At 64.9% G+C, this 25923-nt stretch overlaps 2 protein-coding genes across 4 annotated transcripts; both read right to left on the bottom strand.

Moving 5' to 3' along the window:
* Positions 1-1136: 1136 nt before the first annotated feature.
* Positions 1137-4211, bottom strand: PEF1 (penta-EF-hand domain containing 1). Of its 2 annotated transcripts, XM_062620706.1 has the most exons (5): positions 4111-4211; positions 3794-3977; positions 3203-3358; positions 2543-2686; positions 1137-2005 (listed from the first exon to the last, which is right to left on the bottom strand). In XM_062620706.1, the coding sequence occupies exons 1-5, from the start codon at positions 4129-4131 to the stop codon at positions 1776-1778; spliced, it is 735 nt and encodes a 244-aa protein (XP_062476690.1). In that variant the 5' UTR covers positions 4132-4211; the 3' UTR covers positions 1137-1775. The 2 variants fall into 2 exon arrangements, with proteins under 2 accessions (XP_062476690.1, XP_062476691.1); XM_062620707.1 differs by lacking the exons at positions 3794-3977; positions 4111-4211 and having other exon boundaries at positions 3203-3377.
* Positions 4212-4842: 631 nt separating this feature from the next.
* COL16A1 (collagen type XVI alpha 1 chain) lies at positions 4843-24153 on the bottom strand. Of its 2 annotated transcripts, XM_062620683.1 has the most exons (71): positions 23970-24153; positions 22968-23079; positions 21133-21195; positions 20869-20986; positions 19532-19655; positions 19172-19447; positions 19019-19099; positions 18661-18795; positions 18454-18504; positions 17762-17797; positions 17321-17347; positions 17100-17162; positions 16920-16961; positions 16798-16842; positions 16578-16613; positions 16377-16439; positions 16217-16261; positions 16036-16131; positions 15898-15936; positions 15591-15635; positions 15292-15327; positions 15041-15157; positions 14921-14956; positions 14774-14809; positions 14616-14699; positions 14488-14532; positions 14358-14393; positions 14221-14274; positions 13967-14083; positions 13865-13900; positions 13624-13731; positions 13420-13533; positions 13291-13344; positions 13182-13223; positions 12859-12894; positions 12593-12646; positions 12454-12522; positions 12305-12358; positions 12178-12204; positions 12027-12092; positions 11888-11941; positions 11754-11807; positions 11613-11666; positions 11484-11528; positions 11298-11414; positions 10972-11007; positions 10695-10775; positions 10529-10573; positions 10118-10162; positions 9062-9115; positions 8912-8965; positions 8557-8610; positions 8393-8437; positions 8263-8316; positions 8156-8191; positions 7862-7924; positions 7626-7697; positions 7425-7478; positions 7286-7330; positions 7120-7164; positions 6979-7032; positions 6848-6901; positions 6662-6712; positions 6466-6555; positions 6329-6364; positions 6169-6213; positions 5895-6083; positions 5744-5810; positions 5477-5653; positions 5314-5391; positions 4843-5219 (listed from the first exon to the last, which is right to left on the bottom strand). In XM_062620683.1, the coding sequence occupies exons 2-71, from the start codon at positions 23041-23043 to the stop codon at positions 5017-5019; spliced, it is 4833 nt and encodes a 1610-aa protein (XP_062476667.1). In that variant the 5' UTR covers positions 23044-23079; positions 23970-24153; the 3' UTR covers positions 4843-5016. The 2 variants fall into 2 exon arrangements, with proteins under 2 accessions (XP_062476667.1, XP_062476668.1); XM_062620684.1 differs by lacking the exon at positions 10972-11007.
* Positions 24154-25923: the final 1770 nt, after the last annotated feature.

Below are 25923 nucleotides of genomic sequence, written 5' to 3'. Positions count from 1 at the left end.
GCCTCCAGCTCTGTATTAGCAGCAGCATCTGCGTGTGCACACACACACACACACACACACATATGCACACGTGCGTATACATTTGGGGTGTCAGCATGTGTGGCTACATAGGGGCCTCTATCAGTGTGTATCTATTCACATGAGGGTCTTACTTTGTGCATACACACATAGGGGTGTGTTTCTGGGTGCATCAGTGCCTGTTAGTGCGTGTGTATCCGTGTCAAGAAGTGCGTATCCATGTCAGTTAGTGCATGTATATCCATGTCAGTAAGTGCACATGTGCAGGTATGTGTATACACAGGGATTCCTGTTTGTATATATGGGGTTTGTATACATGTATGTATATACAGGCTTGTCTGTTACTCTGTGTGTGTACATATCTATGTATTTATTATATATTATGTATAATAATATCTTATATAAATAGATAAATACATAGATATATGGGTGTGTGTATAGATATGGAAATATATAATAATATATGTCTGATAAAAATAGGTAATACATATATAAAAATATATAATAATATATAATAAATATGTAGATATATATCTATATATTATATATATTATATATATGTATTTATTATTTATATGACATATATTATTCTATATTTCCATATATATTTATGTATGCGTATACATACATGTGCACAGAGCCCTGTATGGGTATATACATCCACAGAGGGCTACCCGTAAGCATGTGTGTGCACAGGGTGGTGTTTGTGCAGACATACACCTCCCTGGGTATTCTTTCTTCTTACCTACCTTCTAAAAGCTGCAGGTAAATTACTTTTAACTATTTTGTTTCATAAATATTCCTTCAAATAGACAGTCTCCAAAAGCATCTCAGCTTCTCAACAAGCCCAATTCCAGGAGAATCGCTTAGACACCATTTTAAAACCCCAGGAAAACACTTCTATGTTGGCTAAATGTTTACGTTCCTGGTTGTACCTCAGCAGCAGAGCCCAGCATCTGATTTTCTGTGATTTGACACGAACTGGGTTAAGAACCACCTCCAGGGCTGCCCTACAAGCACAGGATGTGTCCCCAGAGCTGCTGCTGACCCCATGGGGGTGACAGGAGGCAGGACCATGCTCCCATGAGCCGCTCAGCAAACACAAACCACTCAGCAGCCAGTGCACATCACCCTTTATTCAAAAGCTGTAGAAATAAGCTCTAAACCGTTTCCAAGTTTGGCTTTGGCAGAGACGCAGCAAAACGCACATTGGCAACAAGGGGGGGATCAATGATCCAGCGTGGCCCAGAGAGAAACAGGGCTTAGGAAAGCTGGAGCACTTCCAGCAGATCAGAGGGGCTGGAAATGCTCGCAGGGAGGAAGAACGGTTTGTGAGGTGAGGGAGAATGAGCTCTGCCATCACTTGAACCCTTCCTGCTGCTTTTCCAATGAAGCCCAGCTTTTAGGCACTGGAGAGTCCCTGAAAGTGCAGTAAGACAGGGCTGTTCCAATGCAGACATCCCACCAAGCCAAGGGTCAGCACAAAGGGGGTCTAAGGATGATTTTGTGTCTGGCAAGGGAAGATCTAAGCGCTCCCCGGGAAGCACAGCACCGGCTATCAGTTTGGCTGTCCCACCCTGCAGTGTGGCCACAGAACCAGGCTCTAGTTTGGCATGGAGGCGTGTACTGCCATCGAGTGGGGACACGGAATCGAAGCCGGGAGGGTCCTGGAAGGGCTCAGGGCTCCCTGGAAAGCTGCCCTGGGAAAACAGCTTGGTCACATCCCAGAGGAGAGCCCCCCACCCTCGGCAGGGGCATCACAGCATGCGAGTCACGACCATGGTGAGGAAGTCCTCGTAGCTCAGGCGCACGTTGCCCACCAGCCCCGTGTCCTTCTCGCGGAAGGCGTCGGTCGTGCTCTGGAGCTGCATGCAGATCTGGATGAAGCGGTCCAGCTGGATGCTGGGGCTGGGCGATCGCTGGGCATAGCGGGCTAGCAGCAGCTGGCTGAACTGGGGGCTCAGGTTATAGCCCATCTGGGAGAAAGCTGGGAGCAAGAAACACTTGGATTAAACCTTCCTGACAAGAGGGAGAGTGACTGCGCCTTACCTGCCCCTTGCCGGCACACACCCCACCTCCCACCACCCCACGGCTTCCCTTGCAGCAGCGGGTGTGTGCAGGCAGGGCTCTCCCAAGGGAGAAACCAAACCAAGGCACGAATTCCAGACATTTTTCCCCTCCATCAGACACACACACCCAAAAGCTCCTCCCAGAAAACAGGCTTTAGCTGCATGCCATTTGAGGGGGCATTTTGGGTTTCCTTAAGGAAGAAAGTTTGTGCCACAACCCTGCTGTGTCTCCTCGTCTCCTGTCCTGTGGGAAGGCTCAGTGCCAGCTCTGCCATGGCTGGCTCAGCAAGCCCAGCATGCTCCTTGCTCCACCACTGCATGGGAGGCACCCCAGGAGCTCAGATTCACCCAGCCCTGCTGCTCGGATGGCACCGGTCTGGGCTGGGAATAAACACCAGCAGAAGCAGATGTTGGTGTCAGCAGGGGTCAGGTTGGTGTCTCTGCCTCTCACACACCTTGCTGGAGCTCATTGAAACTGATGGAGCCCGACTGGTCCCTGTCATACTGCTGAAAGAGGTTCTTCCACTGCTGGATGAAGCGCAGCAGGGCTGAGAAGCCGTACACATCGATGCGTCCTGACCTGGTCCTGTCGAACATGTCTGAGGAGGCAGGAGCAGAGAGGAGGAGCAGGGCAGTGAGGAGTGGAGCAAGGGTACACTGCAGAAACTCCCAGAGAGCTCAGGATCTGTGCATGGCTCCCCAGCACTCAGCTCTGGCCCCAAAAGCTGTGATCAACCAGCACCCAAGAGGCTGGTATGAAACAGCACCAAGCCCCGATGCCGGGGCTTGTGGGGGAATGGGATGACTCTGGGTCAATACTGGACCATTCCCCCCTTTTCTCCTGGCTCTCTGGGAGCAGGGGCTCATGCAGAGCTGGGCTCCCTTTCCCAAGCAGCATTCTGAGCCTCTGACCTGTGTCCCCCACTAAAAGGGTGCTCACAACTCCCTGATTTGCCCAGCTCTTGCTCCAGAGAGCACTCACAGACCAGCTGCCCAAGTAAGTGACACCCAGAGACAGGGGAATACGGCCTGGGCTGAGCTTCACCCCGAGAGCAGCTCATCCCAGAGAGACCAGCACAAGCAGCAGCAGCAGGGCAGGGAGAGCCCAGACGCACTTATCATCAGCAGGCAGGTCTCATCGTTGAACGTTGACCAGTTGGAGTTGACCAGAGCCTGCTTCAGCTCCTTCACAGAGATGTACCCGCTGCGATCGGCATCAACCGCCTGGAACCACGAGAAGGCCTCCGGGTCCACACCCGGGGGAGCGTTCCCTGCATGGGGAGAGGCCATCAGCAGCTCCCACCTCCCCTCAGGGACCGCTGCCCGCTCCGTGCCGGCGCTTTGCTAAGTGGCGTTTTTCAGCCCGATGATCCCAGGGAAACGGGCTGGGAGCGCCAGGGCTCGGCACGTAGCGCCTGGGGGCTCCGGAAGCGACCCACACCAGCCCCCGGCACGGCTGCGGGCCGTAAACCCGGACACTGACGCGCGGCCAGGAGGTTTAAGGGGTGCTGCTGGGGGCTGGAGCCTCCTCAGCACCGTCCTGCCCATCCTAACGCACCAAACCGGGGCTCAGCCTCACCCAGGGGTGAATGGAGCCGAGCCAGCTGAGGGGCACGGGGCTGGGGCAGACCCCAACCCCCGCAGCGCCACCGAGGGGCTCGGTACCGACCAGGGCCGGTTCTCCTGAGCCTCGCAGCCCCACTCACCGCCGGGAGCAGCTCCTCCGTAAGGCCCGGGCTGGGGCCCGCAGCCGGGCGATCCGTAGGGTGCCCCCGGCGGGGCCTGTCCGTACGGAGCCCCGGGAGCTGGGGGAGCTCCGCTGCCGTACGGAGCCCCGGGGTAGGGCCCGGCTGGGGGCGCGCCGGGGGCCGGTCCTGCGCCGGGGAAGCCCTGCGGAGGGGACAGAGCCCGGTTGTGCGGCCGGTACCGGGCACCGCGGTGCCGCCCGCCCCGGACCCCTCCGTAACCTCCGGGGCCCGGGCCCGGGCCCGGCCCCGAGCTCCCGGCCCCCGCGCGGCCTCACCTGCCCCGAGTACGCCGCCATGACACGGCTTCCGCTCCCCCGACCACGCCCCCCCTCGTGAGGTCACGGGAAGCACGCACGCCCATTGGTCACACAATGGCCCCGCCCCTCTCGGGGAGGGCGGGTCAGCTGGGCGGGGCGGGAGGAAGCCCAGACGCGGAGGCGCCTTAAGGCGGCAATGCCCTTAGGGTGAGATGAGGTGGGCCCCTCCGCTCCCCGTGGGTCATGGCCGGAGCGCGGCTGGGATCTACCCGGGGCGGCAGGAACAGGAACAGGAACAGGGGCAGGATCAGCCTGGGAATGGGGCTGGGACCTCCGCAGGAGCTGGTCCGGGATGTCCCGAGGCAGGGCTGGGATCAACCCAAGAGCCTGGCCGGGATCATCCTGGGAGCAGGGGTGGGGCCAAGTCAGAGCTGGGATCTCCCCAGGAGCTGGTCTGGGATTGCCCCAGATCACGACTGCGAACACCTGGGTCAGTGCCGGGTTCTCCACATGAGCTTGTCTGGGATTGCTCCTGAGGCACGGCCAGATCCCCAGATCAGGGCTGGGATCCTTTGGAATCGGAGCTGGGATCTCCCCAGGATCTTTCCCCATCCAAGGGATCTGGTGGGCACCGTGTCCCCGGCTGGGGTGGCCTTAGTACCGAGAGCTGGGCTGGGGCTCCGGGGCTGTGTAGAGCATCTCTCGGGCACAGGGATGGGGACAAGGACGTGGCGGACGCAGGAGGCAGGAGGCGTGGGGGCACCAGCACGGGTGTATTTGACCGGGCAGGATCCACCCGCCCTCCCGATCCCAGTGGAGCTGTACAACACCCGCCTCCCGCCCCCCGCGGGACAGGCACGGCCCCGGCACAGCGGGGAAACAATATTAACAGCACAGGCGGGGGACGGGGGCACGGGGGGACCCTCAGCCGAAGGGGCCCTTGACGTTCTTGGGCTGGAAGAGGGGCTGCTCCATGGGCAGGGCCCCCATGCACTCCGCCGGGCTGCAGTGCCCTGTCTTGCCTGGTTGCCCCGTGGCACCGGGCGGGCCGGGGATGCCGGGGATGCCCTGCTGCCCCACGGGGCCGGGGGGGCCCATCTTCCCATAGCCTGGGGGCCCTTGGGGACCTGGAAGAGAGAAAGGGGGGGGGGGGTGGCAGGGTGTGGGGATGGGTGCAAGCCCCACCATGGGGCTGGTAGGACGAGGAGGGAAGGGTCTCACCTGGGGGTCCCGGGGGGCCAATGTCCCCCATCAGCCCCACGCCCTTCTCTCCTTTCTCTCCTTTGGCGCCCGGCTCACCTGGAGGAGATGTGGATGGAGGAGGGTGAGACCCCGGCACAGGGGTGACAGCGCCGCGATGGGGGACGCGGGGAGCAGCACCTACCCCGCATGCCCGGCACACCCTGCCGGCCCTCCCTGCCGATCTGCCCCGGCATCCCTGGGGAGCCGGGCGGGCCCGGCCGGCCGGGCAGCCCGTCCTTCCCTGGGGGCCCGGGTCTCCCCGGGGATGCCACCATCTCCACCGGGAAGTGCAGCCGGGAGGTGTAATAGGCCATCCGCTCTGCGGGAAGAGGTGGCTGCGCTCAGCACCGGCGGGGACAAGGTGATGCCGAGGGGTGCCCGGCCCTTGCACCCCCCCCCGCCCCGTTACCATCAAACATCTTGTTGAGCTCCTGCCGGATGAACCTCTTGATCTCGTCGTAATTCACCACATCTCCCTGGGGGACACACATGAGGGGACGTTGCCACTGGCCCCGCAGGGGACAAGGGGCGGTCCTGCCCCCGCAGCAGCTGCTCCTTACCATCATCCCGGGGGGTCCCGGCAGCCCGGGGCTGCCCGCGGGGCCCGGTGAGCCCGGGGGACCCCTCTCTCCTGCAGGTCCCCGTGGCCCCACGAGCCCCATGGAGCCGCTTTTCCCGGGCCCCCCCGGCATGCCGGCTCTGCCCTTCTCCCCAGGGTAGCCGCGCTCGCCGGGGGATCCAGCATCACCCTGGGAACAGACGTCAGCGCTGGCACCCCCTGCCCTGAGAGGGACGTGGGGTGCCGGGATGGGCACGGCCAGGCTCTGCCCTCACCTTCTGCCCAGCCGGTCCTGCGATGCCAGGTTTTCCTGGGGGACCCTGAGGGGACACAGGAGCAGGGTGGCAGGGATGTCCCCACCACGGGCAGGACAGAGCCTGCCACCACCCAGCCCCAGGTCCCCCTGTGCGGGAGAGCCGGCAGCCACACTCGTACCTCTTTACCCACGGGTCCATCTGGTCCCTGCTCCCCCTGTGGAACAGAAGCGGGGCAGTGTGAGGCGGTGCTGCCCTGCAGGTGCTCCTGCCCCGGAATGCAGGGCTCTGTGCCTCTCCTGTGCCCACCGCACTCACCGGTGGCCCTGGGTGGCCGGGGGGTCCCGGCTGTCCTGGCATCCCGGGCAGGCCTCGCTCCCCAGCGGAGCCGCGCTCACCCTTCAGCCCCTGCAGGGAGGCAGGAGGAGGGAGCCGGGAGCATCTGCAGGGACGGGGTCCCCAGAGCTGCTCCCATGGCGCCTGCCCAGCCCCACATCCCATAGGCACCACTCACCACTCCAGCGAGGCCAGCGGGACCCGGCTGCCCCGGGGTGCCAGGGGGTCCCTGCGGGCAGAGGGAGGGGTGTCAGCTCGGGGGCACCATGGCAACGTCCCCACTCCATGTGCCAGAGGGAGATCCCACCACTCTCCCATCCATGGGGACCACCCCAGTGTGCCAGAGAGAGCAGGACCAACTTACAATGAGCCCCGGGGGTCCCTGCCGGCCTTGGGGTCCCATGGGTCCAGGCTCACCCTGAGGAAAGCAGGGTGATGAGGGGGGATGAGGGGCCCATCCAGCTCAGAGCCCCCAGCACCCGTCCCCTTGCTCACCTCTGCTCCTGGCCGGCCCATGCTCCCCGGGGGACCAGGTTGGCCGCAGTCACCCTGGAAAGAGGAAGGGACACCACGGGCAGTGCAATGTGGTCCCGGGGCTGTCACCACTGAGTGTCCCCCAGTGCCACCATCACTCACCTTTGGTCCCGGGAGACCTGGGTGCCCCGTCTTCCCCTTGAAACCCTGGAGAGAGAAAAGAGCTGAGGGGGTCCCTGTCCTGCAGCACCAGGATGAGGGGATGCCTACCCCATGTGCCCACCCACCCCAGCACCAGGAAGGGGTGACAAGGGTGGTTGTCACTCACCGGAGGACCCATCATCCCTGGTGGCCCAGGGGGGCCAGGGTCACCCTGGAGGGAAAGAGACAGGGGTTGTGGGTGGCCTGGGCGGTGAGGGGTGGCTGTGATCCCCCCCCGGGCACCCCCATGGGTCCCGCAGCCTCACCCGCTGCCCTGGCTTGCCATCCTTGCCGTCCAGTCCCTCCAAGCCAGCGGGACCCTGCGGGAACAAGGTGAGGGGGTCAGGGGGTGGCTTGCACTGAGGGGCTCTGGGGATCCCCCAGGGCATGGGAATGGGTCCATCCAGCAGCACTCCCCAGCAGCACCATGATATTAGTGGTCTTGCCCCCCATGGGGGGGGTCTTACCTGGATGCCTGGGGGTCCAGGGGGCCCAGGGGGCCCTGGCATCCCAGTGGGGCCACGAATGCCCTCGCTGCCCTGCAAGAGCCACAGGAGGTCACAGGAACAGCTGGGGATGGGCCCCAGAGCAGGGGCCAACCTGGCCACCAGTCCGAGGGATGAGGCTGCCACCAGCCCGAGGGTGCCGCCATGCATCCATGGCCCAGTGGCACTGCACGGTGGCACTCACACACAGCACTCACCTTCTCAGCTGCAGGTCCCGGTGGGCCGGCTGGCCCGACCTTCCCTGGGAAGCCGGGAGGTCCCTAAGGAAAAGAGCAGCATTGAGTGAGGGGAGAGCCCAGCCCCACACAGCACCGACTCCAGGCTCAGTGCAATGGCTTTGCTCAGGGGCTGCTCTCTGCACTTTATCCCATGGGATGTGCTCATGTCCCCTGGGTGGAACCCTCCATCCCATCCCTGCCCCATGGGGACACAGCCCAGGACACGCGCTGTGCTGGAGCATCGCTCCTGCAGCCCCTTTGGGATGCACTCACCGGTGGTCCCGGAAAGCCAGGCTGGCCCTGGAAACCCTGCGGAGACACAAGGGCTGAGCAGGACCCCGAGGGCCGCATCCTGCCCCGCGGGGGCCCCGGGTGCTCACCTGCTCCCCCTTCTCACCAGCGCTGCCAGGGAGCCCTCGCTCGCCCCTTGGCCCCTGCGGAAAGAGAGGGTGAGGAACATCTCGCTGCACCCACAGCCCCCCATCGCTCCTACAGCCCCCTGGGACCTACCGCTGGCCCTATGGGGCCGGGGAGACCGTCCAAGCCGGGGGGTCCCTGGGAAGGGAAGGAACAGCTTGGATGGATGTTGCTGGAAGGACCTCAGCCCTGGTGCCCACAGCGAGGGGGAGGGCTGGGAGACCCCCAGCCCCAGAGCAGGGCCCCAAGTGACTCACCAGCTCCCCTTTCTCCCCAGGGGGGCCCACATAGCCTCGCTCACCTTTGATGCCCTAAGGAAGGAAGGAGATGAAGGCTCCATGCAGGACAAGAGATGGGCTGAGACATGGGGCATGGATTGAGGAAACATGGGCACAGACACGGGATGAACAGGGAGCAGATGGGGTGAACAGAAAGGAACCGGGAATGTGTGGGACGGGATGGATGGGACAGGGATGAGCCCTGCAGGGATATGGTGCTCATTGCCTGCTGGGCTCCCCACCCCAGCTGCATGGGGGGCCCTCAGCAGGCACCAGGGGGGCACACGGGGGACAAAGGAGGTGGCAGGGGCTGCCTGGTCCCCGCAATACTCACAGGGAGGCCGGGGGGCCCTGTTGCCCCCGGGTAGCCGGGCTGCCCTGGAGGTCCCTGCGCAGGAGGAGGATGATGCTGAGCCCCCTGCACTGCTCCTGCCCGGTGCCCGAAGCCCAGCGTCCCCACGTCCCCACTGCCCACAGCACTCACCGGCTCCCCTTTGGCTCCAGCGAGCCCGGCAGGGCCACGTTCCCCCTGGAGACCCTTGGGAGGGAGAAGAGAGGAGCTGCAGGGGGGCTCCTGCAGCCCCTGCCCCGGCTGCACCCGCAGCACAGCCAGGGATGAGGACCCGGGCACTGCCCCTGGAGCCTGTGACCTGCACCAGTCACGGGCAGGACCCGCTGGGCACTGTGTGCCCCGGGCTCAGCACCCAGGGGTGCCCGGGGGACACCCAGAAATGGGCCACTGCTGCGGGCAGGACCCAGGGGCAGCCCTGTAGCCATGGGCAGCTCAGCCCATGGGGTGCCAGCTCCCAGCACCCCGGCCACGCACCAGGACACACTTAAACCACAGCTCCAGCCTGGTTCCCAGGCACGGGTGACATGGGCTCCGTGTCATGGGAGCACTGGATGGGTTAGTGGAGTGATGTGGTGTTGGAGGCTGGACAGCACACGCTGGCACACCGCAGAGCAACGACCCACACAGACCCACACAGACCGTGGTGTTACAGGGACATTCACGGACGAAAGGACAGGAGCAGGACACAGCCGGCACAAAGAGCCACCGGCACAGCCCCACTGCCACCTTGTGCTAGGAGGGAGCACAGGGGGAGCAGGAGGATGAGGATGGAGGTGAGGATGAAGGTGAGGATTGAGATGAGATGGGGATGAAGATGAAGATGGAGGTGAGGATTGAGGTGGAGACCAAGATCAAGGTGGAGATCAAGATGAAGATGGAGATGGTGGTGGACGCTGGCTGCCAGCTGGTCCCTGGCACCCTGACAGCAGCCTGAGGACTGCTGCTGTCCTCAGCACACGCAGGTCCCACGGCGACGAAGGGCCCCAGCACAGGGCCCAGGGAAGATCATTCCCGGGTCTGCCGAGACCCCCTGCATAGGGATGGAGGAGATGAAAATGGGAGGATGGAGATGGGGTGGAAGGTGGGGGGCAGCTGGGCTGTGACTGCTCCCGGGGGCACAGGGACAAGGGACACAGCCAAACCAAGCGACAGCAAGAGGCACAGAGCAGAGCCGTGCTGGGTCCTTACGGGCAGTCCGGGTGCACCAGGTGTTCCAGGAAAACCTGGAGGGCCCTGAGGGGAGAAACAGGGAGGTCACAGCCTGGAAGTCATGCCCAGAGCCTGGCCTGAGTCCTGGGGGTTCCACGGAGTGGCTGGGCAGGGGCTGGCTTGGCCTCAGCCTCCCACCAAGCCGGGCTCCTGCTCTGTCTCCAGGCTGGCAACACTTCCACCTCCATCTCCAGCCTCACTGGGAATAGCCGTGCTGTGCTGCACCTCCTGGCCATGACCCTGGCCCTCTGCTCATCACCATGGCCTCGGAGCAGGGCATCAGAACCCCCCTTGTAAACTGCGGGGGGGGGGGGCTCCAAGTCCCTCAGGACCATACCGTGATGCCCACAGAGCCTGGCAGCCCCCCCACCTCTGGCTGGGTTTACTTACGATGGGTCCGGGTGGCCCTGGGGGTCCGCGAATTCCTGGTGAGCCCTGGGGGGAGACGGGTGCATTGGACGTGACCACAGCGGGGACAGGGCCCGGCTCTGAGGGGCACTGAGGGACCCACAAGGGCTGGGTGCCGGGCCCGGTGTGGGTGCGGGTGCGCACGCACCTGCTCTCCCCTCTCGCCAGGGATCCCCGGAGCTCCCGGCAGCCCGGGCTCACCCGCGCAGTGCGGGTCGGGGCTGTCACCCTGCGGGGAGCGGGGACGCGTCAGGAGCCGGGGCCAGGTCCCGCTCCAGCCATGGCTGAGCCCTGCCGAGCCCCGCCAGTGCCCCCCGAAGCCCCCGCGGGTCCCGCAGCGCGGCTGCGGTGCCGGGGCAGCGGGAGCGGGGCCGCAGCTCCGCCGCAGGGCCGGGAGGGGGCGCTGCGCAGCGGGGAGCACTCACCCGGGCCTCCTCCGCCCTCGGGAGCTGCGCGAAGCACTGCAAGAAAGGGCAGCGGTGACCCGGGCACCGCCCGCGGGGGGCACTGCGGGAGCCGCGGGGCAGAGCCCGCATCCCGCTCCCGTTGGGCCCCATCGCCCCCCCCGGGCCGCACTGCGGTGGCAGGAGCTGTGCATGGAGCAGGACCGGCGTGCCCGGCGCGTGCCCGGCGCGTGCCAAGCTGCTTTGCAGCGCTGCTGTGTGAGCCGGGGGCAGCGTCCCTGCCCTTCACCCCAGCAGGACCAGGGGCTGCGGGCACCGGGATCCCAGCGGTCAGCATCAACACCCACCTGGGCGCAGGCCTCGCTGCCGGGGGCACCCGGCATCCCCCCGGGGCCCTGCTCGCCCTTGGCACCACCGGGCACCTCGAAGGCTGCCTGCAGCTGCGCGCAGTCCCCGCACAGGGTCTGGGGGGGAACATGGGGGTCAGGGGCACCCTGAGGTGCTGGGGACCCCCGGGCAAGACCCACACTCACCTTCAGCACCTCAATGTTCCTCTCTGCCATGATGGCCAGTGGGCCCTGGAAGAGATGCAGGAAGGATGGGGCTGGTCCTTGTGCTGCAGGAGCAGGATGGATGGATGCAGGGGCACAGCTGGTACCTACCAGGTCTCCGGCTGGCCCAGGCAGTCCTGGCAAACCGTTGTGTCCTGGCATTCCCTAAAGCCAAGGAGGAAGCTTCACTGTTTAACCCCTGTGCTAAAAGCTGGGCAGGATCAGTCCCTGCTCCCATCTCCCAGTGCTCACCTGGCGGCCTGGGGCACCGGGGGGGCCCGGGGGCCCGGGAGCTCCGGGGGGACCCTGCAACACCCCAAGACACAGAGAGGTGTGGAGGAGGTGGTGGGGATGGGGGGGCTCAGCACAGTGAGGGCAGCACCCACCTGCGGGCCTGGCTGTGGCTGCCAGGTCATCCCTGTCCACAGGCCTGGGGCTCCCTGGGGCAGAGGGAAAAGGGGGGTGAAGCAGAGCTGGGGGTGCCCACGGGTGCTGGGGGTGCCCACGGGTGCTCGCAGTGCTTACTGGCATCCCGGAGTAGCTGGGGTCCTGGCGCAGGCTAGGGGGGCAGGAGCATTCCCCAGGGTCTCCCTGCAGAGGGAAGGTGAGGGCAGGGAAGGTGATGGGGAGGCACAGGGTGATGTGGGGGTACAGCCTGACCCCGACCCCAACTCACCTTCTCACCCTGGGCACCCTTCTCCCCCTGCGAGGAGGAAAGCCACAGATGAGTGTTAACAAGAGGCCCCTGGACCCCCCCCGCTCCCCCCTCCATGACTCAACACCCCGCTGTGCCCAGCACGTACCGGCAGCCCGCTGGACCCGGGTGCCCCGGGGAGCCCCGGCTGCCCTTCAGGGCCCTGTGAGGAAGAGGAGGGTGAGGAAGCTCTGGGCTCAGGCCCTGGTGTGGTGGTTTACAGCGAGGGATGCACAGCGATGCTCAATCAGGACTTACCGGTGGCCCTGGGACACTGGTCCCTGGTGGCCCCGGGGGTCCTGCAGCACCTTTGGGCCCCGGAGATCCCTGCAGAGGAAGGACAGCAGGAGCTGGGGGGCAGTGGAGAGGGAGGGGGGGCTGGGGGATGCTCCCTTACCTTGGCACCTTTCTCTGCCGGCAGCCCTGGAGGGCCCTGTGGTCCGGGGGAGCCCTGGGGGTAGGAGAGGATGTTAGGTGCCCCCAGCAGCCCCGGACAGCCCATGGAACCTGGAATGGCTTGGGTGGAAGGGACCTTAAAGCTCCTCCAGTTCCAACCCCTGCCATGGGCAGGGACCCCTTCCAGTAGAGCAGCTTGCTCCAAGCCCCTGTGTCCAACCTGGCCTTGATCACTAACAGGGATGGGGCAGCCAAAACGCTACTTACGGGTGTCCCGGGGGCTCCGGTGCTCCCGGGCTCTCCCTGAGAAAACCAGAGAGTATGAGAGCTGGCAGAACCACATAGCACGGCATAGCATGGCACAGCACAGCACACCACAGCATGGCACAGCACAGCATAGCACAGCATGGCACAGCACAGCACACCACAGCATGGCACAGCACAGCACAGCATAGCACAGCATGGCACAGCATAGCACAGCACACCACAGCATGGCACAGCACAGCACACCACAGCATGGCACAGCACAGCATGGCACGGCATAGCACAGCACACCACAGCATGGCACAGCACACGGCACAGGCACGTACCTGTGGTCCTGGATGGCCAATGCCCGGTGGTCCTGGCTCGCCCTATGGGGACAGAGGGGCAGTGAGCAGCCCCTGACCTCCCATGCCCGGCCCCCATGGCCCTGCTCACCTGCAGCCCCTTCAGCCCCATGGGGCCCTGGATCCCCGGCAGTCCTGGCTTCCCCTACAACACACCAGCGTCACCGCAGGGCACGGTGCCACCTCCGGGCACCCTCCACCGTGGGGACAGGGCACTCACAGCTCTGCCTGGCTGGCCGATGCCCGGGGGGCCCTGGTCCCCTTTGGGCCCTGGTATTCCAGGGATGCTGACCACATCCCCATGTGGAGCAGGACCAGGCTCACAAGCATCTCCCTGCAGAGGAGGGAGTACAGGAGGGCAGGATGGGATGGGTGACACCCCAGCAATGGGATGCAGGTCCCCATACAAGAGCGGGGCTCTCACCTTCTCTCCTTTGGGGCCGGCTGGACCCCTGAGGCCGGGCTCACCCGACAGCCCTGGGACTCCAGCCATGCCTGGGGTGCCCGGGTCCCCGGGGCTGCCTGCATCCCCCTGCCAGAGAGAGGGGACAGAGCTGGCACAGGGCAGGGGGGCACAGCGTTCCCCCAGCCCCTCAGCTGGTGGGGGTCACAGCCACCCCTGCCACTGCCAGCCCCATGGGAACCCCATCCCCAGCGCCACTCACCTTCTGCCCCTTCTGCCCAGCATCCCCGGGCCTGCCCTGGAAAGGAGCAATGGCTCAGGCTGGAGCATCCCCCAAGGGGTACCCGTGAGGGGGGGCACTCACCGCTCTGCCGGGGGGGCCACCCTGGCCCCTCTCCCCCGGTGGTCCTGGCACCGCCAGCACCGTGGCAGCCCCTTCGAGGGCCTGTGGCATGGGAGGGCACTGCCCGCATGGCTCCCCCTGCGCAGGGGACATCCCGGTTGGTTGGAGCTTGGCTTTGGGGACCAGAGCTTTGGGGGGCAACTCAAAGCCCCCCACTGCTGTCCCCGTCTCAGGGCTGTGCCATGCACAGGTCGCAGCTGGGGGGTTCAGCACACCTTCTCTCCTTTGAGCCCCCGTGCACCCAGATCACCCTTGTCTCCCGGGAGACCCTGCATGGAGAACCAGCAGTGGAGGTGACCCTACAGCCCCCAGCACCCAGCTCCTACACCCCTGGGTCCCAGCACCCACTCACCGGTGTGCCTGTGGGTCCCTGCTGGCCGCTGTCCCCCTGGAAGGCAGCAGGGTCATGATCAGACCCAGAGGAAGCTGAACTGCCCCATCCCTTTGGGGTGATGCAGCCACTTGGGTTTGGGGTCACTCACCTTCTCACCCTTGATGCCAGCCAGCCTGGAGAACCCCTCTTCACCCTGTTCGACACCCCATGGAGTTACACACCCAGCCCCAGGGTGGCCCTCGGGCACAGGAGGGGGGCTCAGCCCCACACACTCACCACTGGGTCACCCCGCAGCCCCTCGCTGGGTGCCCGCAGCAGCGCGGCGAGGACACGGTCATCGCAGGCCATGCAGGAGTCCCCCTGTGAGGGCAGGGAGGGGATACGGCTCAGGCACGGGCCGAGGAGGCACGCGGGATGCAGGGCTGGACACTGACCTTCTCCCCTTTCATCCCTTGGATGCCGGGATCTCCCTGGGAAGGAAACACAGGAGCTGGTCCGGGTGCTGCCGGCAGGGGCTGGATGGTGCTCAGGATCCTCCTGCCCCGGCTGGATGAGCCACCCCTCGGCCCTATCTCACCTACCCTGTCCCCTTTGGGTCCTGCCGGTCCGGGTCTGTCCTGGGGAGGGGGAAGCGAAGAGGGAGCATGAGGGACGCTGAGGGAGCCCCTGCTCTGCACCTCAGCCCCCGCGCTCAGACTCACCGAGGCGCCGTCCCTGCCGGGCGCTCCGGGCGCTCCCCTGGGTCCCGGTTCTCCGGGCAGCCCCGCGGCACCGAGCATCCCCTCGGGCAGTGTGGGACAAACCTCGCAGGGCTCGCCCTGCCCGTGGGGACAGTGAGGCACAGCCCGGGGGGCCCGAGCAGCCCCGCGCCCAGAGCATGGGCTCTGCGGGGGGGCTGTGCCAGCGGGGTCTGCCCGTGCCCGTCCCTGTGCCCCCCGGCTGCTGCACCCACCTTGTCTCCTTTCGGCCCCAGGATGCCGGGAGGACCCTGTGGGATGAAGCCAAGGAATGAGGCTGCTTTGGGAGCCCCCAAGCCGACGTTTGACCCGGCAATGCCATCAGCACCCCCCAGTCCTTGCCACCAGCTATGGCACGGGATGATCCCAGCTCCAGACGAGGCCACCGGCTCTCCCAGACCCTGCTCCATGCTTGGGCTTGGATCGCATCACTGAACCGGGCAAGCAGCCCCGACCCCAAGCCAAGAAACCCATCCCTGACCCCGGGCCTTGGCTCCAGGCTCATGGTACTCACGGGCATCCCAGGGGATCCTCCAGGTCCAGGAGCTCCCGAGCTGCCCTGGAGCCAGAGGTGGGAGAGCCTGAGCTCAGCAAGGGAGAGAGCTGCAGCCCCGGCGCCCCAGCAGCCCCGGGCTTCCCTTCACCCCTGGGGGATCCTGTCCCCGAAGACAAGATTTGGGCCACCCGGCTGGGGCTCGCCGGGTCGGCAGCACCACGAGCCAGCACTGGCTCAGCTGCTTGGATGCGGCTCCAACCGGGAATCCTCGGCACAGCCCGTGGCCGTGCCAAGGGCAGCCAGCACCTCCTTGCCCCCAGCTCACCTTTTCTCCCTTTGGACCTGGGGGGCCACCAGGGTCTCCCTGCAATGCATTGGGGAAGGTGTCAGCCTGGGTGCCCCACGGCAGAGCCACTGCCTGCAGAGCCGGGAATGCCGCAGCCCCACGGTACAGGCTCCTTACCGGCTTCCCTGGAAAACCGATCCCAGGAGATCCTGGCTTCCCCGGGGGCCCCGGCTCCCCGGCCAGCCCCTCGGGTCCCACCAGCCCAGGGTCACCCTGGAAGGCAAAGGGGGTGTCAGTGCTGGGGATGCCCCCGGGTGCCCTGGCTCCCACCCGTTCACCCCCAAACTCCAGCTCTTACCTTCTGCCCCTTGGGTCCCACCACACAGATCTCTCCGGGCCGGCCCTGCCAGAGGGGAGCAGGGTGTGAGTGCCCCAGACGTGCAGCGCCATGGGGAGGGGAACCCCAGTGCCCGGGGGGGAGCCCAGGGGATGCCCAGGTACTGCCCAGCGCTACTCACATCGCGCCCTGGGCGCCCCGGCTTGCCCTGTAGTCCCCCGTCGCCTTTCTCACCCTTCTGGCCCTGCAGGGCACAGAGACGTCACCCGTGCCGCCTCCCGGGTCGTCCCCGGCAGGTCCTGGAGCCTCCAACGCCATCGCAGGACCCATGGGGCTGCTGCCCCTGCTGCAATGCTGGGACCTGCAGCGGAGCTGGACTCACCTTCTGCCCATCGCTGCCGGCTGTCCCCGGTATTCCCTGCAAGGGAAAGTGGGTGCCCATGGATGGGCTGATGCAGGGCTTCCCTCCTGCTCCTTTCGCCCCACCAGCACCAGCTGAGCTGTCTCCTCCGGGCCGCACCCCCACATCCCAACCCGGGGTACACAGGAGACATGGGGGGGATGCACCCCACGCTCAGCCCCGTCCATAGACCATCACTCACCGCCTCTCCACGCTGCCCCTTCTCGCCCCGCGGCCCCTCGGCGCACTGGGGAGGATGAGGAAGGAGTGGGGTGAGGGTGGGCAGCACCCCGGGGGGTGCACAGAGGGTTGGGGGGGTCTCACCTGCACGGGGCCGCCGGGGTGGGTGCGCACGCAGTCAGCGCCCTGAGGAAGGGGAGGGAGAGCAGCTCAGGGGCTCTGCCTGCACCAGCCACGGCCAGGGATGGGGGGGCCATGGGGCAGGAGCAGTGGAACCCCCTTGTGCTGCCCCACAGCAGAGGGGTCCCTGCCCGGGACACTCACACGCTCGCCTTTCTCCCCCTTGCTGCCGGTGGTGCCGGGCAGACCTCGCTCACCCTTCCCACCCTGCAAGAGAGGGGAGATGGGAGCGATGAGACGGTGCTGATGTCCCTGTGTCCACAGCTCCCGGGCAGGGATGCCCCAGGTACAGCCGAAGGTCCGTGCGGCCACGGTCCTGCTGGAGCCGGGCTCTGTGTGTGCTGGGGTGGGGGGAACAAACCTACCTTTGGACCTGCGGGGCCAAGCGTGACCTAGGGAGGAAGGGGAAAGATGCCCTGCAGTGCCCTGAGCCCCTCCAAAGAGCACCAGGAGATCCCCATCCCTGCCATGGGCACCACCCCCCAACACCCTGTCCCCAGGTGCCACCCCAGGAGCCCCATGGGGCATGTGGGGTCTCAAACACCCGAACATTCCCACACCTCCAGCCAGAGGTTGCCTTAGGACTGGAGCCACATCTGGAAAGGATCAGAGACTTTCTCTTCCGTGCAGCCAGATGTTGATGGGCTCCAGGCCAGGAGGAGCTGTGGGTCGTGGGGGGGCTCACACCCCCAAACCAGCACCACGGTGGCTATCCCCATCCCCAGCTCAGCCCAGCCTGGGCAGTCCCCAGGTCGGGGTCCCCATCTCCCACCAGCAGGACCGGTGTTGCCCAGTGGCACACTCACATTTGTCGAGGCCGTTTGTGATGAGCAGGGTGGGCACTGGAAGAGACAGGGATGGTGGTGGCTTGTGCCAGCTCCACGCGCTGCCCACAGCACCCAAACCCCTACAGCACCTGCAGCCCTGCAGCACCCACAGCCAGGACTAGCCTCACAGCCTCACCCCTCACTGGGTGTCCCCAGGTACTGGGGGGTCCCCTGTCACCCAGCAGAGCAGTGACATGGGGAAGATGACAGGAGGAAAAGCCAGGCAGGTTCATGGACCTCAGGGCCCCAGGGCCCCCAGTCCAGCTGCTGGACTTGCTCTACAGCCCGGGGATCCCTGGCAGGGTCCCACATGGGGATGCAGCCGCTGCGGGGATATGAGGACATGTGGGGATGGGACATGGGGTGCACTGGAGACACTTCCCGGCTCTGGGAGTGCTCTGGAGACACTCGGAGGGAACAAAGAGGCCCTTGGCTGCGGCTGGGATCACTCCAGCAGCAGCAGCAGCAGCGAGTGGGGCCTCAATTCCTGCTTGGGGGAGCAGAGCAGCCGCTTCTGCAGGCGTCCTGCAGCTCTGGCAGCAGCAGCAAGGTCCCAAATGCAATGGGAACAGACCCAGCCCAGGGCACGGGCGGGCTCCTGGCATGGCACCAACATCAGCAGGAGGAAGGGGAGCAGAGCCAGCGCCAGGGACTCTGCCACCTCCCCTCACCTCTCCTTGATCTCCCTTTGGGCCAGTCCTTCCTGAGGTCCTCAGTGGCTCCTGTGGAGACAGAAGAGCACACATGGGTGCTGCCTGCCTGTGCACCCCTGTGTTATCCTGTGTGTGGCACCCACGGGTGAGACCTGGCTCGGGCTGACCCCCCATGGAGCAGAGCAGGAGCATCCTGAGCCAGGCTGCGGGGATGTGGGAGCTCACCGTGCCCAGCGGCTCCTCCAGGCAGAAGCAGCGGGTGTACAGGCGGCCCTCAGGCTGCGGTGACAGCTCGATCAGGTTGCTGCTCTGCATCAGCTCCGCTTGCCGACGCGTCTTGGGTGCTTCTGGGAGGCACTGCTGGGAGAAAGAGGGGTGCTGGGGGGAGAGCCGGGAGCACCCGTGCACCTCGGGAGAGGGATGCATCCAGCACCATGCCCCACACTGGCCATGGGGGCAGGCAGCACCCCTGACCACTGGACACAGGTGAGCTCTGCCCTGACCGTGCCTCAGTTTCCCCGTTGGGAAGACCCCTGTTAGGCAATGGCAGGGCTGGGTCCGGGCGCAGGTCGGAGGCACTCACCCCGCTGGCTGAGATCTCACAGCACCCCTCCTGCTTGGCCAGCTCGGCATCACAGTAGATCTGAGCTTGCTGGAGGTCGAACTGCAGCGGGACGGGGCGGGAGGTGAGGGGCAGGTGGGGGGGTCCTGCAGCCACCCGGCCCCCGGCACTCACCCGCACGGGGGTGCCGCGCGTGGCATCCAGCCCCAGCAAGGCATTGCCCTCCGCGGCCAGCGCCCGCCGCGCCGACAGCGGCTTGGAGGAGATGGAGGCGCAGTCGAGGTGCACGGAAACGGCGCGGCTCTGCACCGCCACCACCACCTTGTGCCACGACCCATCAAAGAGCGAGGCCACGGCCTTCCCGGAGAACACGGCGCTGACGAACGTGGATCCCGGAGCCCTGGCTTGAAATTCCAGGCTCTTCTCTGGGCCATGCACGGCCAGGGAGAGCTGGGCAGAGCGGGGACAGCGGGGTCAGGTGTGGCTCCCGGCTGCCCTCTGGCCACTGGCGCATCCCTTGGCCCCTGGCTGTACCTGGGGGTAGCCCTGCCGGTCGGTGATCTGGAAGAGGTACCAGTGCTCCCCAGTGCTGTTCTTCTTCAGCAGCAAGGTGAGGACGAGGGTGAAGGTGTGGGGCAGCCCTCGGGGGAACACCTTCCTGCAGGGACCAGTGTCAGGGGTGGCCAGACCCTGCCCCATGCTCCAGTGCTGGTGGCGGCACTGGCCCCAGCACCCCAACCCCTGCAGCACCCACCACCATAACCCCAAAGCCACTGCCTCTACTTCACAGCCCCTCCTGGGATCCATGCACTTATCACCACAGTGCCTGGTTTTGTTCCTGACCCCAAGGCTCCATGGGACAGATGCTCCCATGGCGGGGAGCATGGGAACCGTTCCCAGTGGGATGTGCCCAACTCGCCCACAGCCTGCTCAGCCCTGGAAATACTTTGCTCCAGTGCCTCCACTCTGCTCCCAACTCAGCTCCACACCAGTGGTTTTCCAAGCCACCACTCTGGAGCTGGACCAAGGCGTGGGGAATAGGCCAGAGCCACCGGGCCCCTCTGCTCTCCATGGGGCACCAAGGAGCAGGGCTGGGGTGGGCACCAAGGAGCACCCATGGGTGCCCCTCTGGAGCTTGTGACCTGGCTGCTGGGGCCACCTCCATGTTGAACATGCCCTGGGGCTGTCTCTAGGCTGCTGCAGGCACCCAGCCAAGAGCAACACCAGTCTGGAGCATCCACCATCCCAAAGCCATCTAAGGACCCGGCTGCCCAGGTCAGGAGCCAAGGCTGGGACTCCATCACCCTCGGGAGAGCCCCATGCCATGCGCAGCTTCATGCCAGCCCTGGGGTGATGTGGGGACAGGCAGGAGGAGGCAAACCACAGCAGCTTCCTGCAGGAGCAGCTCCTGAGGACATGGACCTGCTCCCACCTCACCACGCTGCAGCATCTGCGCCAGCCCGGCAGCGAGAACAGCTTTGGGCACGGCTGGGAGCAGGTCTGTGATGCCTCCCCCAGCAGCCCCACAGCCCCACCAGTGCCTGCTCAGAGCTCAGGAGCATTTTGAGCCTGTCTGGATCCTGCCGAGTGCCTGCCAAGCTGAGGAGAGCAGCCACAGAGCAGTCACAGAGCTGCGGTTGCGCAAGGCCTGGCCGCAGCCCAGCCCCACCGCTGCAGCCCATCAGTTACTCTCTAGAAGAAAGGTGGCTTGGGCACCTCTGCATCCCCCCCCTGTGCCACGGAGCTGCCTGGCATCTCCAGCGTGAGCTAAAGGCAAAGCCGAAGAGCCTCCCCCGTCCCTAAAACATGGAGAAGGTGCCCAGAGATGCTTTGGCCACCGCAGTCCCCTGCCTTGTGCCACCCACACTCACTGTGTCGGCTGCACCAGCGGCACAGCGCCCAGGCGCAGCACCACTGGCCCCCGTGTGTGCCGGACCTTCTTGATGGAGGAGATCTTGAGCAGGTCGAACCTTTTAATCAGGTTAAAACCTACAGGACAAGAGTAGAGGAGGTAAGAGCTGGCCCTGGCATGAGTGCTGCGGGTTGATGGTCTCCACGTAGGGCACGGAGCCCATCCCCATGGAGTCGGGGCTGGCAGGGACCCCATCTGCAGAGCAAGAGGGGCTTTTCCTTACCCGTCACATTCTCATACTTGTCGCCGACCAGATCCTCATCCCAGAGCTGTGGGCACAGCTCCCCTGCAAGGCAAATCTGCACATAACCAAGTGTCCCCAGGGCATGGGGCTGCTCTACAAACAGGGTTGGACTGGGCAGAGCTCCTCAAACCCAAGTGGGTCTGGGGGCTGCCAGGCCCCTGGCAGCCATGGGGCAGCACAGCTCCAACAAACACCACCCCTGGCAGCCAGGAGCGGAGCACAGGGCTGGAAGGGGTGGGCAGTGAGCTCAGAGCTGGCCTGCCCCCCCCCCCAGCAAGTTCCCCAGGTGAAGAAAATGCTTCTCCCAGTCACCACATGCTTGGAAGCAAAACAGCCTCATGGCTGGAATCAACATCAGGAGACTCGGACAGGTGCCACGGACACCCAAGTCGGGGAAATGGCACCCAGAGCTGACGTTTGTGTGCCATCCTGGTGACATCCTCTGACCTGGTGGCCCTAGGGACAGGGTGAGGGCTCTGAGCCGCAGGGACCAGTGATGGTCCCAGGGATACAACTGTATTATTGCTTTAGCAGCATCAGTCCACCTCCGCTGGTTGCTACCAGATGTTGGGAGGTGCGAGATAGAAAAGGGAACAAATGGGCACTGACAAAGGAATTTGTTTTTGTCTCTGTGCTCACCAGCCCTGGAGCAGGTTTGACCCCTGATGATGGATTCGCCCACCCCTTCCCAGCCCTCAGCCATTCCCAAGGAGCAGCTCTGGCCCCAACAGCCCCACGTTCACCTCCACCGCTGCCCGAGGCATCTCCGCACGCTGACCCCTGGCTCGCACAGGGCCAGCAGCAGTGCAGGGAGGTGCCCGTTGCCCCCCGGACCCTGACACGGCAGCGGCTCCGGACCAGCCCCGCCGCACGCGTCGCGTGGTGGCCGGGGCGAGCTCCCTCCGCCGGTGATGAGATCATCCCCAGCGGGGCAGGGGTGGAAAGAGAACATGAATCACCCCAGAGCGACCGCTGGGAAACCTCTCCCGGCCCCAGCGCTGCCACTTCCCTAACGAAGGGCCGGGAGCCAGGAGAACACGCTGGTCGCTGGTGCTGGCCGCGGGGTCCCTCTCATGGGCAAAGGCCCCCCGGAGGAGCCACTGCTCCACCCCACAGTGACTGATGCAACCACGGCTTCACTGCCAGTGGCTCCTCCCCACCATCCGCCTGGAGCTCCCCCCGAGCCGCAGCCAGCCCCACACTGGGACCCACACGCAGTGGCCCCCATGGGCTCAGCCATTGTCCAGCTGTCCCCAGCTGCATGTAGACAGCACTGAGCCCTCCACCGCTGGCATGGACCACAGCCAAACCTCTTCCCACCTCGCAGCCAGAAGCCAGATCTCCCTCGGGAGCTCAGTGCATCTTCACTGCTGCCCAGTGGTCCTGGCTCACCTACAGAGCAGCCCCAGACAACGCTGCCTTTGCTGCCAGCTGGCACCAGGCACTCAGTGGCCAGAGCGTGGCCAAACCCCTTCTTCCCTCCATGAGACCGCAGCATTCCCAGTGCTCAGCTGCGTCAGGGGTGATGGAGGGCTGTCCTCAGGCTGGCTTCCCATGTCAGGGTTCTCCCTGGCATCCTGCCTGCCTGGGATGCTGAGCAAAGCCCCACAGCACAGTGGTGGCACACAGCAGGGAGCTGATAGCCACAGCCACCACTCCAGCCACCAGCGTGCCCTTGTGTGCAGTCCTGGCATGGCTCATGGTGTCCCCTGGGCACCACTGCCCTGTGATCCCTCCTTCTCCTCAGGCACAGACAAGGAGCAGGGTGGGATGCTCCCATGCGGACCCCAAGCCCTCGATCCCAGTGCTCTTACCTTCTGCCAGCGGCAGATCCTTCCCCTCGCAGGCACTGATGAGCCCCATGAGCATGAGGGCCCAGAGACCCCTCATGGTGCCCAGGGCAGTGGCTCAGGGCGATGTGGCTGCCTGTGAGGGAGAGAGATGTGGCAGCAGTGGGGCAGGCACATGGTGGGTACTGACCACGAGCAAAGCCACCAGCACCGAGAGGATGCTGACCATGGCTCGGGCAGGTTTTGGGGGCTCAGCGTGGCCCCCATCCACAGCTGGATCCCCCATCTGCTCCACACCCAGCACAAGCACAGAGGACAAGCCCCAGCATCCCGGCATTCATGGGCTCAGTCCAACCCCAGCACTCGGATTTACTCCAAACATCTGGAAACGCAGAGGCTGAGGTGCCCCAGAGAAGAACCGGTGCCTCCTGCACGGACCCCCCCCCCCCCCGGAAAGGTCTCTCTCCCTCACGTTTTATCTCCTGATCCCATGTGGATCCCCGCTTGGCCCAGGCTCTGCAAGTCACGCCGACCTGGCTCCCTCCTGCCTGCTTCCTGCCACGAGGCAAGGCCGGGCTCCAGGAGCCGGGGCTGGGACACACCGGACACGCTCAGCTCCACTCAGCACTGTAAGAGCAGGACCTGCATCCCTGCGTCTCCATCCCAGCCACAGTAACCGAGGACCCTTGTCACCGGCAACCCTGCCTCCGCCTTGCCGGCACTTAGCTCTGTCGCACCCCCAGCTCTTCCCTGCCTGCACCTCCCGGCTCCCGTCTGCTGTGTCTGGCACAGCTTGAGTCCATCCTGCCCCCCCCTGCACCCACCCAAGCTCTCATCCCGCTCCCGCTGCCCCCCGTCTTTCCGACCCTCGCACCCTCCGCACCGGCGGGTCCCCCCGGCCCCGGTCCCAGCCCCGGCCCGCCCCGGGGCGGTGATTAATGACGATAATTAACGGGGCACCGCCGGTTCCGCGCCCGCTCGACGGCGGCTCCGCGCTCTGCCCCGCTGCCCGTGCCCGGGGCTCACCTGGCGGGGCCGGGGCTGCCCGCGGAGGGAGCGGGTCCGGCCGGCCGGGGCGGTGGGAGCGCCGCGGGACACCGGGAGCTCCGCCGCCTTCCCCGCCTCCCTCCGGGGGGGCCCGGGCCGCCCCCGGCGCTGCCCGCCCTCCGCCTCCCAGCCTGGGGGGAACCGAGCTGCCGCCCGCCTTCGCATCCCCGCCCTCCTCCTCCTCTTTTTCCCCTCGGCCGCCTCCTCCTGTAGCACCTCCCACCCGTCTCCCCCCTCCCTCCCCGGGGCTGGACCCCCGCCCGGAGGACAGGACCCATCCCGAGCTCCATTCCCTGGCTTCCAGCCCTGTGGAGCAACTCTTCATTCCCAGGGATCAGAGCGGACCCAGGTCGTGGCTCTGAGGATGGGCATTGCTGGCCAAAATAGTCACCACTATTGAGATGATGGTGTCCTCCTAGGAGTGCTCCTCCAGTGCTTGGTGGCTTGGTATCCCCAAGGTCTGCCCCAGGACAAGGTGCTGGGGCTCAGGGTCTCTGCTGCCATCATCCCGCTGGCATCGCTGCTTGCAGCAGACTCTTTGCTTGCTTCTGCCACGGCTCCTCCCTGGTCCCCAGCAGCAGAGCCATTGACTCCTCAGAGCTGAACCATCTTCACTGGGCACTGGCTGGTTCCAGCACTCATCCCAGCTCCCACCAGGAGCCACAGAGATGTGCCAGCCCCGAATACTGCCCCACTGCCCGGCTGCTCGGATCCATGCCAGCATCCCATGCCAAGGCGACCCAAGCCATCCCGGGCCCCTGCAGGGGCAGGGAGCAGGTGGGGAACAGACCTACCCAGGACAGCAACTCCTCCACTCAACTTCGAGTCTGCGGGATGCAAAGCACCCATGGGTGTCCCCATCCCTTCATCCCCTCTGCAGGAAGCCCCGCACGGCACCACACACCCCTGTTCAGCTGCTCTTCCTCCCAAACTGTGATGGATCTATTTACACGGAAGCTTTACAAACGTATGTGCAGGACGCATCCATCTTAATGAAGGCGCCGCAATTAACAGCTGATATTTATTCAGCCCACAGTAAATAAGCTGTCGAGGGCAAACCAAGCGGCTCCACTCTGCCATTTATGCAGGGCCAGCCCCCGAGGTGCGGTGACAGAGCGCTCCATCCTCCCTCAAGGTTCCTGCTGCAGTAATTAAGAGTAATTAAAGCAAGTGGGGACGAGATAGAATGAAAATTCCATAATTCCCGTTCATTAGGCAATTTTTCATCCCGAGCTGATTTTTTCTCTGTGGCCACCCAGCAGCAACAACTCCCCGTGCAGCGTTTGAGCACCTCATAGGTAGGACCGCCCTTGTCCCACAGCAGAGCAGGGATGAAGGGCAGCCCCATCCCTTCCTCTCAAGCCAGACCAGCACAGCCAGCAGCAACCTGGGCCCTCAAATCTAGCTGTGAACATCTTCGGGTTCCTCCCTCCTGCTGCTCCTCCAGTGCCTCAGTTTCCCTCATTTGCCAGGGTGTTCCCCTGGGTACGTTGTGCCCAGTCCAGTGGCATGAAGGGACCTCGCCAGCCACAGGAACGCTGAGTGGAAACCTTCGCTCCTGCTTCCCTTGTGCCAGTACATGGGATCCTGCCTCCCCAGCACTCTGCTAAGGGGGGGAGCAGTCTGCCTCCATCCCGTGCCGGCTTTCCCTGGAATGCTGCCGAGCTGGGTGATGGAAAATCCAGATCCTGCGGCCCCTGCCCACCGACCCAGCACGGAAAAAGCAGAGACAAGCTGCTCTTCCCAGAAGCACCGGCGCCAGATGCCAGGAAATACAAGCCGGAGCAGAACCCGGCAATTTTCGGGCTGGAGTCAATTAGCCTCCAACCCCAAGCGTTACCACGGGGCTCCCACCTCCCGCGCCGAGCTCAACCCCTCCAGGGCCGGGGGCGATGGTAACGGCAGCTCTCCCTCGCTGCATGGGCAATGGGCA

Source organism: Pezoporus occidentalis, unplaced genomic scaffold (genome assembly GCF_034315485.1).
Source record: "Pezoporus occidentalis ecotype Australia unplaced genomic scaffold, CSIRO_AGI_Poc_V1 ctg223, whole genome shotgun sequence".
Classification (NCBI taxonomy): domain Eukaryota; kingdom Metazoa; phylum Chordata; class Aves; order Psittaciformes; family Psittacidae; genus Pezoporus; species Pezoporus occidentalis.
This window is presented reverse-complemented; position numbering and strand designations above follow the sequence as displayed.